Below are 14170 nucleotides of genomic sequence, written 5' to 3'. Positions count from 1 at the left end.
AGCTAGCCTAGTTCTGCTAAATATGGGGCATATATAGAAAAATAGTAAATTTTGCTCTCCTGGAAACGTACTTTTTGTGGTGGCAAATTGCACTAAGTAATAATTAAGTCTTTATTTCCAGTGATATGCTCTTCCACAAAGTGAATGGTGGCATTAATATACTGATAGAAATTTAATATACAGAAATGAAACCTATTTAAATTTTATAGAAAAGATGGTAAAAGTCGTTTCAAGTTGAAAACATGGTGAGAAGAATCCACAGGGTTTTAAAATGAAAGCTCACTTACACGATAGAAAACTGCCCAATCTTTCTGGTAAGAAAAAATGTTTTCATTACTTCTTATGGCCATCAGGAAATTTGGGCAAGAAATGTGGTAAAACACAGATAGCGATCAATGATATTACATGTTTTGAAGAATCATTTCCATAATTGTACAAATAAAGGACTAATATCTGAAGAAGTATAAATACTATTTTGAAATCATTAAAATAAAAAGATAGGTCATAATCTTTATTAAAGTCAATGAAATTTGCATTTTGGTAAATATGGCATCTTGTTCCTAATGTGGGTGAAAAAGTACAATGTCAGTAGCAAAATTCAGCAACATGGACCCTGTTCTATACACTTGGAAACTGGCAAAGTGCCCGCACTGCCCTGGCCTCTGGGGACTACATACCAAGGGTGCACTGGGTGGGACACCTGCTGACCAAGTAGCAGGGGCTACTTTTGGCTGCCAGTTGGCTCCCCCAGTCAACTTCTTCTCTCCAGCATTCCACTGAAGATCTCCCCTAAAATCAAGCACGCAAAACAAAGAGACAAACACACAATCAGAAAAGAATGGTGTGTGGCTCCCTAAATACTTTTATCTGGGGTCAGAAGCAGTCTGTTTGGGTCAAGCGGTAATAAAGAGAACAGGTTAAAACAGATAGAGGAGTCTTACCATATCTCATCTAAGAGACCTTAAGAGCATTTGACAAAAAAATCAGTTAGAGGTTAGACCTCAGGGATAACAAGAATTTCTTGTCACTTCTAATGGAAAAATGTGCCACAAAATTCAACTGAATTCATCACTGGTTATAAAAAATTCCAAATAAGTATATCATAAATATTGTATATCCTTTGTTGAACTGAAGATGAATCCATAATGGCACTTTCTGGATCTTACAGGGTTCAAAAGAAGGTTTCACATAACTATGTCATGACTACAACCTGCCTTCAAGTGATTGTAAGATTACATCTATTATTAAATGCATCCCGATTTCAGAGACGTTGAAATATGCATCTAAAAAAAGTGTACATTGGGGCTTCCCTGGTGGCGCACTGGTTGAGAGTCCGCCTGCCGATGCAGGGGACACGGGTTCGTGCCCTGATCTGGGAAGATCCCACATGCCGTGGAGCTGCTGGGCCCGTGAGCCATGGCCGCTGAACCTGCACATCTGGAGCCTGTGCTCCGCAAAGGGAGAGGCCACAACAGTGAGAGGCCCGTGTACCACAAAAAAAAAAAAAAAAAAAAAAGTGTACATTGTTTGTCATTTTTACTACTCTTCCTTAAAACTGACCCCCATGAGACTTTTTTAAAAATCAATGTTAGCTAGGAATATTATAATGAATCTACAATTTAAAGCTACTAAAGTATTCAAACCACAATTCCCAAATATTTCTAGATATACTTAGTGACAATATGGAGGCTGAAATAGATTATTCCTTCTCACTGCAGAGCCAGTAGTTTGGAGGTTCCAATAGAATAACAACAAAAACAAAAACTGGGAATGAAATAAAAACCAATTTTGCAGTTACCTAGCCTGGGAATGAGTAATTACTCCAATGAGCGCAATGTTTGATAGTCTCAAATAAGTACAGATACACTTTTCATAAGAAAACCAGACAATTTCAAAAATACTTACTTTTTGGACGTGGGACCAGAAATTCCAAGATCTATAAATGGATAGAAGAAAAAAGAATTTAAACCTCTATACTCAGCTTAAATGATATGACATTTAAAAGATCAAAGAATCAGAGGTCTAGCAAAAGTCCATATTTTGCCTACAAATGACTGCATTTAGTTTTACAAAGGAGAAACCACGTTAGGAAACATATTCTCAAGTCTAACATTTTCTTTCACCTCACGTTATTTTTAAGGATCATATTTTAATGTCAACTGGTGTCCAGAAAAGAGTGAACATAGCAGGCTTGAGACTGCTATCTTAGGAAAGCCCGTGTGGCTGGGGACCTGGCTAATATCAATTGTTCTCTATACTGAGATAAAAGTTTTCCTAATGGTAAGCGTGGATCACTGTATCTAAACTGCACAAACAAGGTGTATGCTGAAAATCTGCTTTCCTTCCACGAGACTGATATTTTGGTACATGCTAGGCAGAGTGCCTACAGGACCAGCATCCAATAAAAACCCTGGATGCCGAGTCTCTAAAGGGACATCCTATGGGTTGCTGCATTTTTGTGTGTTCTTCCCCTCAAGGGGAAGAGAGAGCATAAGGAAGTCCATGTGTGGATTCTTCTGGATGCTGCCTGTGTCTCTGCCCCTGATGATCCAGCTGTGTATCCTTACTGTGCTGCTGTAATAAACCTTAGCTGTGAGTACAACTACGTGCTGACTCCCTTGAGTCCTTCTAGTGGATCTACAAACGTGTGGGTGGTCTTGGGGACTCCTGACCCAATGGGCTTAGTCATTCTGCTCTAATCTCAATTCATTTATTATTTCAGCAAATATTTATTGAACCCTACATATGCTAGGCACTGCTCTAAGCAGTTGGGATAAGTTAGTTACAAAAACAAAGAGCCCAACCCCAGAGGAATTTGCATTTTGATGGGGTGAGATGGACGATAAAACAATAAAATAATAAAAGAGTATACAGGCTGCTAGAGGGTGATACGGCAAGCCTATGGAAAATGGAAAGCAGCAGGGTGAGGGGGAACTGGTGGGGTAGGCTGAGAGTGAGGGGCAGGCAGGATTAAATAGGGTGTCCAAGGAAGGCCTCATAGGGGTGAAGCTTACGCAAAGCTGAGCAGAGATCTGGGGAAGAGCTTTCTAGGCACCTCTGCCTAATGGTAACTCTATGTTTAACATTTCCAGACACTGCCAAACTGCTTCCCATAGCAGCTGCCCAATGTTACATTCTCACCAGCAATGTTAGAGGGTTTTAATTTCTCCACATCCTTATCAAGACTGGTTATGATCTGCCTTTTTTATTATAGCCATCCTAATGGGTGGGAAGGGGTATTTCACTGTGGTTTTGATATGCATTTCACAGATGACTGACGTTGAGCCTCTTTTCATGTGTACATTGGCCACATGTATATATTCTTTGGAGAAATGTCTTTTTTAGATCATTTGACCATTTAAAAATTGGGTTGTCTTTTCATTATTGAGTGACAAGAGTTCTTTACTTATTCTGGATATTTCACTGTCTTGATGGTCTCCTGGGTGGCACAAAAGGTTTTAATTCTGACGCAGTCCTACTTATCCTTTATTTTCTGCTTTTGCGGTCACATCTAGGAACATTATCTAATCCAAGGTCATCAATATTCACCCATAAATTTTCTGCTAAAAGTTTCATCATTTCGACTTCTACACTTAGTTCTAGATCCATTTGGAATTAATTACTTTGGGGTAAATAAAAAGGCTAACTTCATCCTTTTACATGTGGATATCCACTTGTCCTAGCACTGTTTGTTGAAAAGGTGATTCTTCTCAACAAATTCTGTTCAACAAATATCAAAAAGGTGAACTGTCCTGGCACCTTTGTTGAAAGTCAACTGACCACAGATGTGTAAGCTTATTTGTAGCCTGTCATTCTATTCCACTGATGTATACGCCTATTCCTATGCAGTACCACTCGTCTTAATTACTGTAGCTTTGTAGTTGAGTTTTGAAATCATGAAGTGTGAGTCTTTCAAAATGATTCTTCTTTATTCAAAATGTTTGGGCTTATTCTGGCTTCCTTACATTTCCATATAAATCTTAGGTTCAGCTTGTCAATTTCTGTAAAAAAAAAAGCAAAGCTGCAATATTGATAAGGAGTATGAAGATAAGATTTTTTTTCAGCTTTGGAATATGTTTTCATTAATAAAACATTTACTTACAGTGAAATTCAGTGGGACTCTTTTGCGGGGTGTTGTACATTTCTATAAATTTTGACAAATACACGGGTTCACGTAATCATCACTACAATCAGGATTCACAGCAATTTAATCACTCAAAAATATTCTCTCTTTGCAACCCAAACTTCCCCTTACTCCTAACCCTGGCAATCACTGATATATTCCCTATAGTTCTGCCTTAACAAAAGTAAACTGTATATGTTGTATGTGTTTTTGTTTTTTTGTTTTTTTGCTGCACGTGGGCCTCTCACTCCTGTGGCCTCTCCCGTTGCGGAGCACAGGCTCCGGACGCGCAGGCTCAGCGGCCATGGCTCACGGGCCCAGCCGCTCCGCGGCATGTGGGATCTTCCCAGACTGGGGCACGAACCCGTGTCTCCTGCATCGGCAGGCGGACTCTCAACCACTGCGCCACCAGGGAAGCCCAAAAGTAAACTGTATAAGTGGAATTACCAGTATATAATTTTTTTGTGTCTGGCTTCTTTCACTTAGCATAATGTATTTGAGATTCATCTGTGCTCTTGTGTACATCAATAGTTCATTCCTTTTCATTTCTAAGTAGTATTCTAATGAAGAGGTTTACCACAGTTTGCTTATACATTTACCCAGTGAAAGACATTTCAGTTGTTTCTGGCATTTTAAAATAATACTCCTATAAAGATACATGGACAAGTTTTTATGAGAACATATGTTTTCATTTCTCTAGGACAAGTACCTAGACATGTATTTACTGAGTCATATTAAGTATAGGTTTAACTATAAGAAACTGCTAAACTGATTTCCATGGCAACACTATGTTGTATTCCCACCAGCAAAGTGTGAGAATTCCAGAGGCTCCACACCCTTGGTAAGTACAAAGTACTGTCAGCTCTTCTCTTCTTTTAAAAATTTTAGTCATTCTAATGGGTGTATAGTAAGATGAGACTTCTAAAAAGACTGATACAATTCACATATCATAAAATTCATACTGTTAAAGAGTAAAATTCAGTGCAAAAAGTATGTTCACAAGGTGGTGAAATCATTAACACACTCTAATTTCAAAACATTTTCATCACCCCAAAGGAATCCCCATCCCCATTAGCAGTCACTCTGACCACTACTAATGTACATTCTGCTTCTAAAGATTCCCCTGCTTTGGACATTTTTGTACTTGGCTTCTTTCACCTAGCAAAATATTTTCAAGGTTCATCTTCTTTTTATGGCTGATTATTTTATGAGTGTACCACATTTTGTTTATCTGTTCAACAGTTGATGGACTTTTGGGTTGTTCCCACTTGTTGGCTGTTATAAAAATTGCTTCTGTGAATATCTGTGTACAAGTCATGTGGACATACGTTTTCAATTCTCTTGGATGTATAGCTAGGAGTGAAATTGCTGTGCCACAAGGAAACTATGTTTAACTTTTGGAGAACTGTAAACCCGTTTTCCAAAGAGGCTGCATCGTTTTACATCCCTACCAGCACTGTGTGAATTCTAATTTCTCTACATCCTAGCCAATATTTGTTATTATCTTTTTGATGATAGCCTTCCTAGTGAGTGTGAAGTGGCCTGTCATTGTGGTTTTGATTTGCATTTCTCTGATGGCTAATGACATTCAACACCTTTTCACATACTTATTGGCCACCTGTGCTTTTTTTTGGAGAAATATCTATTCAAATCCTTTTCCAATTTTTAAATTAAGTTGTTTTACTTTTTATTATTGAATTGTAAGAGTTCTTTATATATTATGGATGCAAGTCCCTTATGAGGTATATGGGAATATTTTCTCCCATTCTGTGGGTTGTTTTTCCACTTTCTGGATGGCATCAATTTGTAACACAAAAGTTTTTAATTTTGACGAATTTTTATTAATTTGTTTTTTCTTTGATTGCTTGTATTTTCAGTATTATATCTAAGAAGCCACTGTCTCATTTAAGGTCATAAAGACTTGTACTTAGTTTTTTTCCTAGGAATTTTACAGATTTAGATTTACATTTAGATCTTTGATTCATTTTGAATTGATTTTTGTGGATGGTATAAGGAAGAGGCCTAACCTCATTCGTTTGCATGTGGCTATCCAGTTATCCAAGCATAGTTTTTGAAAAGGTTGTCCTTTCCCACTTTGAATGGTCCTGGAATCCTTGAAAAAATTGTCTGACAATGTATGTGAGGTTTATTTCTGAGATCTTCATTCACTCTATTGGTCTATCTTTCTATCCTTAAGCCAATACCATTTGTCCTGACGACTGTAGCTTTGTAGAAGTTTTGATATTGCAAAAGGTGACTACTTCGAATTTGTGCTTCTTATCCACGTTGTCTGGCTATTTCTCAATTGGGTGTGCTTGCTTCAGCTGAGATCATTTGAAAGGTGGCTGCCACCTGAGGGATGTGTGCTAGTGGCACTTTCAGCCCTGGAGGTATGAAGTCTTTATTTCTGAAGGAAGATCTAGACAGTACATTATAATATTCAGTAAAAGCAGTTACTACTGCAGACTATCCATCAGTAAGATAAAATTTTAAAGTAGGAAGAAATATTCAAATAACCTCTCCGTGGTTGTCATCAAAGCATTTTCATGAATGTCCAGACCAAGGACAATGAACGGGAAAAAAAGTATGTCCACAGGATAACTCATAGGAAAAAAGGTCTGTCTCAGGGATTTGCTAAATTTTTGATATAGCTTTGGGTAAAATGAAAGGTATCTGCGATGGTAAACCCATTCACCTTAATAAAAAAATTAAATTCAGAGTTTTTTTAAAAAAGGCAATCTTTATAATAGCTGCCCTCATCTCCTAGGACCCTCTCCTTCACTTACCCAGCTCTAGCCACTCGCCTCATTGGTACTCCTTGAATATGCCAGGCAGTCTTCTGCCCCAGTGCTTTTGCACTGGCTCTCTCTTTTGCCTGCAAATATTCTCCTTCAGATATCCATACGGTTCATTCCTTTACCTTCAAATCTTTGCTCAAATTTTACCTTCTCAGCGAGGCCTACTCTACCTCCCACTCTGTAGGACTCACAATCCCTCTTAGCGTGTTCTGTTTTTGTCCTCCATGGCCCTAGAAAATTTATTTATTTGAAAATATGTAATGTTTGTCTCTGCCCTTCTAAGCACCTTACGAATAGACATTTATACCTGTTTTGTTCATGATTTATCTCTAGAGCCTAGAAGACTGCCTGGTGCTCAATAAATATTTGTTCAATGAGTAACTGAAATGAACTTGGATACTCAATTGGTAAATATACTGCATTTAAGCTACTCTATGTTATTTCCAAGAGAAATAAAAAAATTAAGTATTTCTTAAACATAATACACTTGGTTTCATACTTGGACATGCTCTCTAATTACACCTTCTGTAATTTAGATTTAAAGTGTCCTGGGTATTGCTTGGGAGACAACGGCATAGTGACTGTGTATCTTCCAAGGAACTGTACTGGGTAAAGCACTAAGAATTTCTGTCCGCTCCTTGACACACTCGCCTGTAAGTGAATCCAGAAACAATACATACGAACAGATAGAGAAAAAAATTCACATACGATTCTGTTAAAGAAAACTATATTACTCACTGCCTACTAAGCTGGCAAGAGATGAGTCAAGATCACTCCCAAGAGCTTTGCTTGCTGCCACTGCAGAACTGGGAGGTACCACTGAGATGGGAGCAGGCTGCCCGGCTGGTGCCACGGTTGGCATCAGAAGATCACCTAGACCATCAAACACTGGAAATCAAATAGACCGGGTTCAGAATAACTGCAAAAAAACCCATATGCAAAATTAAAGGGACACTGCCTTTTGAAAAACTATGGAAACAAGTGAATGTATTTACAATCTTATAAAAGAAGGCATTTCATTCACACTTTTAACGACTATAACACCAAAAAAGAACATCTCTGCATATGTCTACTCATAAAGTATGGGAATACTAATGAACATGAAGATGGAAAAGAAAATCTGTATAATGTACAGGAAAGAGCATAGACTCTGGAATCAGAATTGGGCTCAAATTCAGCTGCATGCCTCACTAACGTGTTACTCTGAGAAAGTGACTGAGCTTTAGTTTTCTCTTTTGAAAGTGGGGAGAGTACCACTACTACATGGATTTGTTGTGAAAACTAAAATAGATAATATATGTCATGCCTTTATTATAATGCTTGCTTTATATAGGCACTCAGTGTGTAGTATTTACAATGCTTACTTTTATAACAATTCTTAAACGAGAAAGGAAGGCCGAATCTCCTAGTTTCTATGAAATCAGTGCTGGAATAAACCCTGATCTAATGGTCAGTACCTAGTAATAAGTATCTGAAAAACAGTTGACCATATTGTAGAAGTAAGAATTTTGATTTTCTTCTCTCATTACAGTATTCACTTTTGGTTCTAACTTTAAGGGCATGGCTACAGTAAACACTATTTTAAACATCAGGAATCATGCCATTATGGATGGTTCCTGATCAGCATATAACAAATGATCACTTGTTTAGTTCCTGGAATACAGAAAGACCATTCAAAATGAAGGCTCATAGGATGTGCACAAAAGTTATTGCTGATAACTATGTCAAAAGTTTTATGCTTGTTAATTTTTTATCAAAAAACTATGCATATTTACCATACACTCCACTCTACAATAATTCTAAGTTGAAAAAACGATAGCATTCAACTAGGCACTGGCAAAGGAAGCAACCAAATTGTCAAGCAGGGGATATATTTAGGGTGTTTCTGAAACACATTTGATTGCCAAAAACTCACCAATTGAAAATTTGTAGTAAGGACCCAGCATGGGAAGAGTAGAATGGAAGAGAATACAAACAAAATGACAGCAGGATGAAAGGTTAAAGGCAGGCAAAGAATACTATTTGTGTCGACTTCATAAAACCAAGGGCCAGGCAAGCTTCAGAGGGTGTAAGCAACAGCAGTGGGAGTGTTCACACGTTGAGATACCGCACAAAGATTTAGCACAAAGTATTTGTTTTCCCTTAACCTTCTCCAAACCGTGTGCATGTAAGCTCATGCAAACAGATGGGTGTGCATGTTAAGTTAGATTTCTGCTAAAAGTTAAAAACAAACACAGAAAGGGATTGCAGGTTACTCTTAAAGCTACCAAAATGTACAGAAAATATTTACTTTAAATTATAGAATGAGAGATTTATTGAAGAGTTTTAAAACAAGGTCATCACTCAATATTTGCTTATAAATTTCCTGATATCATGCTAACCTTAGGTGGTGTACTTTATAATCAGAACAAATAAAAAGCATGTTTGAAAATCACTGCCTCACCTGACGGATCAAAGGAGCTGCTGCTAGAAGTTGAAGGCGTGGTTCCAAAAGCTGCCTCAAAATTGGGCTGTAGCAGGTTATTCTGAGCAGGAGTCACTGGTGATGGAGAAGGGGCCATGAAAGAACCCCCAAATCCTGGGAAAAAAATAGTTCCAGAAAAATATAAGCAGAAACAACTAAAGACAAGTAAAGGCCATTAAAACAGAGTCAGAAAAAGTCATAGAAGACCAAAAAGGAATTGAATGTATATGGATGAGAAGGCACTGAAATCCAGGAAGTTAGTTTTTAAAAAGCTTTTCAAGTATTTTGAAATCTGCCATGTATTAATGAGAGATTTAATTTAACTGGAAATAAAAGAGCACACAAGACTGTATACCCTTGTTAAAAGAACCTGCAGCAATCTAATCTACTGTTATAATGGAGTACATAAAGCTAAGAAGGTCTCACTAGGGTTAAACTTCAGATAATTATTTTCATCGTATTTAAATTTTGTCTCTTCAAATCACAATACCAGGTAGCTAGAAAATGCTTAGTTGTACACACTGGCTCAGTATAATAATAAAAGGCACATCAGAGAAGTATGCATGTACTCTGCCATCAAATCCTCCTTAATATATTTCGTGTATATTCCAGTCCCACTGCTGCTACCGACAAGTTTAGGTTCACTCAACACAACCCGAAGGGGTTTTCTGCTTCTAACCCGTACCTCCTCCAACGAAGCCTCTACAGTGCAGCCAGAGTGATCTTTCTGAGTGGAAAACGTTGACAAAGTTACTTCTCTAAAATCCTTCACTGGCCCCGCTTAACTTTCAAATTCATAAAATGCAGGTTCCTCTGCATGGCAAACAAGCTCATCTGTCTCTGGGCCCTTCCTCATCCCTGCAAACTCAGTTGCAGCCATAATGCACTGTAGTGAGTCAAACGCCCACTCTGGGAGGCTTCCTTACCGTATATTGCCTGCTGCTGCTACCAGCCACAACGCGCCCTGCCCCTCCCACCGCCGGTACACGTGGGTTATGTGCTCTGCCTCTGTGTCCTCAGCGCCTGGTACATCTCTCCACCCCAGCCTAGGAATGGCTTTTTGGTGTCAGGAACTGTTTCCTCTTGTTTTCACCTTTTCCACTAATAGTCAACAAAATGCCTAAAACACTGAATTACACTTATTGAATGAAGGGCAACTTTTGAATTTAAAAGGTGAGGAAAAATCAAAGCCTACTGTAAAGTAACCAAACCTCAAATTAAATATTTCCCTTTTGAAGTCTGGAAGTAAATTACTGCTCTCAATCAAGAGACAGAAGCAGAGCTCACTCTGTTTCGCTTCTGTACAAAATTATGCAGCCTGTGAAGAAAGTGATTTCTTAATAAGACATTAGATGATGTTCTATTATCAAAAATGTATTACTACCAGAAGTCTTTTTTACACTCAGTTTGGCTATATATATATATATATACACACACACACACACACATACGTATATATGTATATATACACACACATATACTATATATGTATATATATATATACATTCCTTTCTCATCTAGCTATATCTTTTCTTCACAAACTGCTTGCCAAAAAACATAAAGAATGCTTACCAAAATCCTTCTGCTTACAATCATAATAATCAATTATAATTTTGAAAATGACTGCCATTGACATTCTCCAGTTACTATTTTCTAACCAGAAAGTCATGTTGTCCCTGGCAACTGACAGTGACATGGGTTTAGTCTTTCCATGCCAAAGTTTTTCATATGTTTATGAAAAATTGTGACTTGGAAAACTGTTACCTATTAGAAGTTGGTCTTTTAAAATCCATGGGGACTACTTTAAGTGGTTTTAGTGCTGTTTGAGTGACTTAGGGATCATGTAACCTTCCTAAATGAAGATAAGACATTCCCCAGATCTTTGAGAACTAATATCATTATGAAGCAAAGATGGGTTAGATGTAATTATTTTTGAAGATATGACTGTTTCGGTTTTAGGGAAATTGGTGGCTGTGTTAATGCTGACTTTTTGGAGACATCCCACACAATCTGGAATACGGCTGCAGGAAATCTAGGCAATTGTTCCAGGGTGTGGTTCTCTCTGTTACAGGTGAACGTGGAAACAACTGTACTTGACTTTCCATTTCTTAAAACTTGTTCAAGAAGAGACAATTTATTCTAGAATCACAGCACGTTAGTGTTGGAAAGGGCCTTAGGATCATCTGATTCAATCTTATTTTTCCACAGTTAGAAAAGATGCAAAGAGACGTGAACACACCTACCCACAATTCAGAAATAGAAAAATACGTGCATTTACCCAGGGCTCATCTGCTTAGGGCTGTTCAGTTTCATAAGGTAAGCAGATCATTCCCACAGGTGAATAAATAACACTACTCAATGGAAAAAAATTATTGCTTTCTCTAAGAAAGTGATAGTAAAGCCAAAACTGGCATGAGGCTCACCAAGTGCCAGGCACCGTTCTGAGCATTTTTTTTAGGGTGAACCATCTGAATCACATAAACTGCCAGTATTTGACCTTTTTGATCCTACAAAACAGCAATTTTATATTGTTCAACCTAAAACATATATTAGCTCATTTAAGCCTCACAACAACCCTAGGAAGTTTCACAGATGAGGAAACTGAGGCCAGAGAGGATAAATAATTTGCCCAAGGTCACAGGATGGCAAATGCAGAGCGAGGATTCCACAAGGGAATCTTCCAGAGCCTTGGTTCTTCACCACAATACTACTTGGTGTCTTTCCGACAGCCAGGAGTAACTCCAGAGTTGTCCCCTTCTGATACGTTTATGAACTTGACAGAGATCTAGAAAGATGACTTTCTCCCATTATACTCAGTTCTTATGAAGCAGGGGCCCTTACAAACCTAGACTAATTAAAAAGCTAAGTGATATAGAATAACCGACTGATTATGTTGAAGAAGAAAAATCTGTTGCTATACTCTTAATGAAGAGCTAAGCAGGAAAATTATAGACATTAATTAAGGAGTTTGGGGAACTCCTCCTGTTAGTGAAGAGTGTCAGAGCCCTGGAATAGAGGTAAGTAATAAGAGAATCCTAACCACGACTCTTTCTTTCTCTATGGTTCTGAATTATATTAAGAAAGGTGCTTTGTGGAATTGAAAATAAAGTAATAATCACCAGGCTTCCGGATGTCCTGCAGACATGTTTGAACTGTTCTACAACTGAATCACCAGCTACAGACACACTGCCTTTTATCACAGATGATTAGTCTTATGAATGTATCTTTCCACAGGGGAACGGCCTACACACTTAATGAAGTTCTATTAATGCAGACATATCAAAACTGACTGTCACTGTCTACATATCACTTGGGCTGAAGGAGTGCAATGTTAAAACCATCGGGTAGGTAACCACACTCCCACACATACTCCCCCACACTCACACATGCTCTATTATGTTAAAGACACTGTCATTTCCATTATTCTCAGTGGTAAAGTCAGTTATTAAATTCCATTTACTAAGATCAATCTGAGATAGTCAATACTTCTAGGAATAATACCCTGAGAACCTTTTGTCTGACAATTTTCTGTTTTTGACCCCCAGAGAGGATGAAAGAATTGGTCCTCTATAGACCTTCCCATTTAGTGGAAATGGTTAGTTATTATTTCCACATGGCTATATTTTAAATCAGTTCAAGGACTTCTGTGGCTCTGCTAAAAAAAAAAGCCAGCTGTGTCACGTGGTTAACAGAGAATGCAAAACTATGAAGGACCTGCAGGGCAGGCCCCTATTCTTCCCTACCTTTGGAATCAAAGATAGGAAGAGGCACAGTCCTATGCTAGTACAGATTATGGCACAGTTGCCCCAGAATGGTCTATTGTGGAAGAACATGGTTCTCCTGTTTAATGTCAACCTCAGAAGTCAACCTCATATCCTTCAACATACCTAACCTCCCTTAATAATCCATTTCCCACTGTCATCCAGGAATCTGTCTCTAGCTTTCAAACATCTGTATTTTCAGCTGGTACATCATGAGAGGAATTTGACAGCTTTACTCTTCACTGTGTGAAATAATATTTCCTTCTATTTGTTATAAACTTAACTCTCAAGGGTCCAGCCAGACTCTGTCTGAGATACGGGTAATACCTGCATCCCACCAGTAATCTCGATGACTTGGAGAGACTTATTCTGTTAGTCTGTTCTCCTTGGCCACAGCAGTTGCCTTTTCTAGAATTTTCTCCAGTGTCACCACACTGGGTGCACCAAACAGAACTCGAAATTTTTACTCAGGGAGTAGAAGGTGACTAAGATGATATTTTATCCATAGTTCAATTGTGGAATTGGTACTATTTGACAGTTCTAGAAGTAAATTAAATGAAGAAGAATAACAAGTTTTTCTGGGAGATAAGCCCATTTTTAAGAGATTATCCACTTAGCCTTTTTTCTAGTTTTAAATTACAAACCAAGTTTTGATAAAGCTTTCTCCCCAATTTTGAGATGATTCTTAATTTTTGGTTTAAAATCTCTAAAAATCATTTTTAAAATTTACACTGTATCTACACTACATCTTTATTGCATTTCCCTTGTTATTTACATGCATATTTATGCCCTCAAAAAAATCTAACCTCAGTCAAGCATAAGGTGAGATCTCCTCCCAGTCAAGCAACGGACATTACATTCTGGACAGTCTAAACCTCCCATTACTGTGTCTGTGTATTATTTTTCTTTTTTACTCTTTCACAATCGTCTTATTACTGAAAGCCAATAATACAAGATTCTAGAGACTCACATAATACAACCTTCTCTCTCTCTTTTTTTAATTCAAATTCCTACTTTGAACCTG

General features: G+C 37.9%; 1 protein-coding gene across 1 annotated transcript in view; it reads right to left on the bottom strand.

Moving 5' to 3' along the window:
- SNAP91 (synaptosome associated protein 91) overlaps positions 1–14170 on the bottom strand; it is a 153013-nt gene that overhangs the window by 15286 nt on the left and 123557 nt on the right. Inside the window, exons 22-25 of the mRNA XM_060167275.1 lie at positions 9365–9499; positions 7660–7809; positions 1906–1936; positions 678–789 (exon numbers count right to left, since the gene is read on the bottom strand). Coding sequence (XP_060023258.1) covers positions 678–789; positions 1906–1936; positions 7660–7809; positions 9365–9499 — 428 coding nt within the window. The remainder of the gene's footprint in view (positions 1–677; positions 790–1905; positions 1937–7659; positions 7810–9364; positions 9500–14170) is intronic.

This window comes from Lagenorhynchus albirostris, chromosome 12 (genome assembly GCF_949774975.1).
Source record: "Lagenorhynchus albirostris chromosome 12, mLagAlb1.1, whole genome shotgun sequence".
NCBI lineage: Eukaryota > Metazoa > Chordata > Mammalia > Artiodactyla > Delphinidae > Lagenorhynchus > Lagenorhynchus albirostris.
The sequence above is the reverse complement of the archived record's forward strand: the minus strand, read 5'-3'. Positions and strand labels throughout refer to the sequence as shown.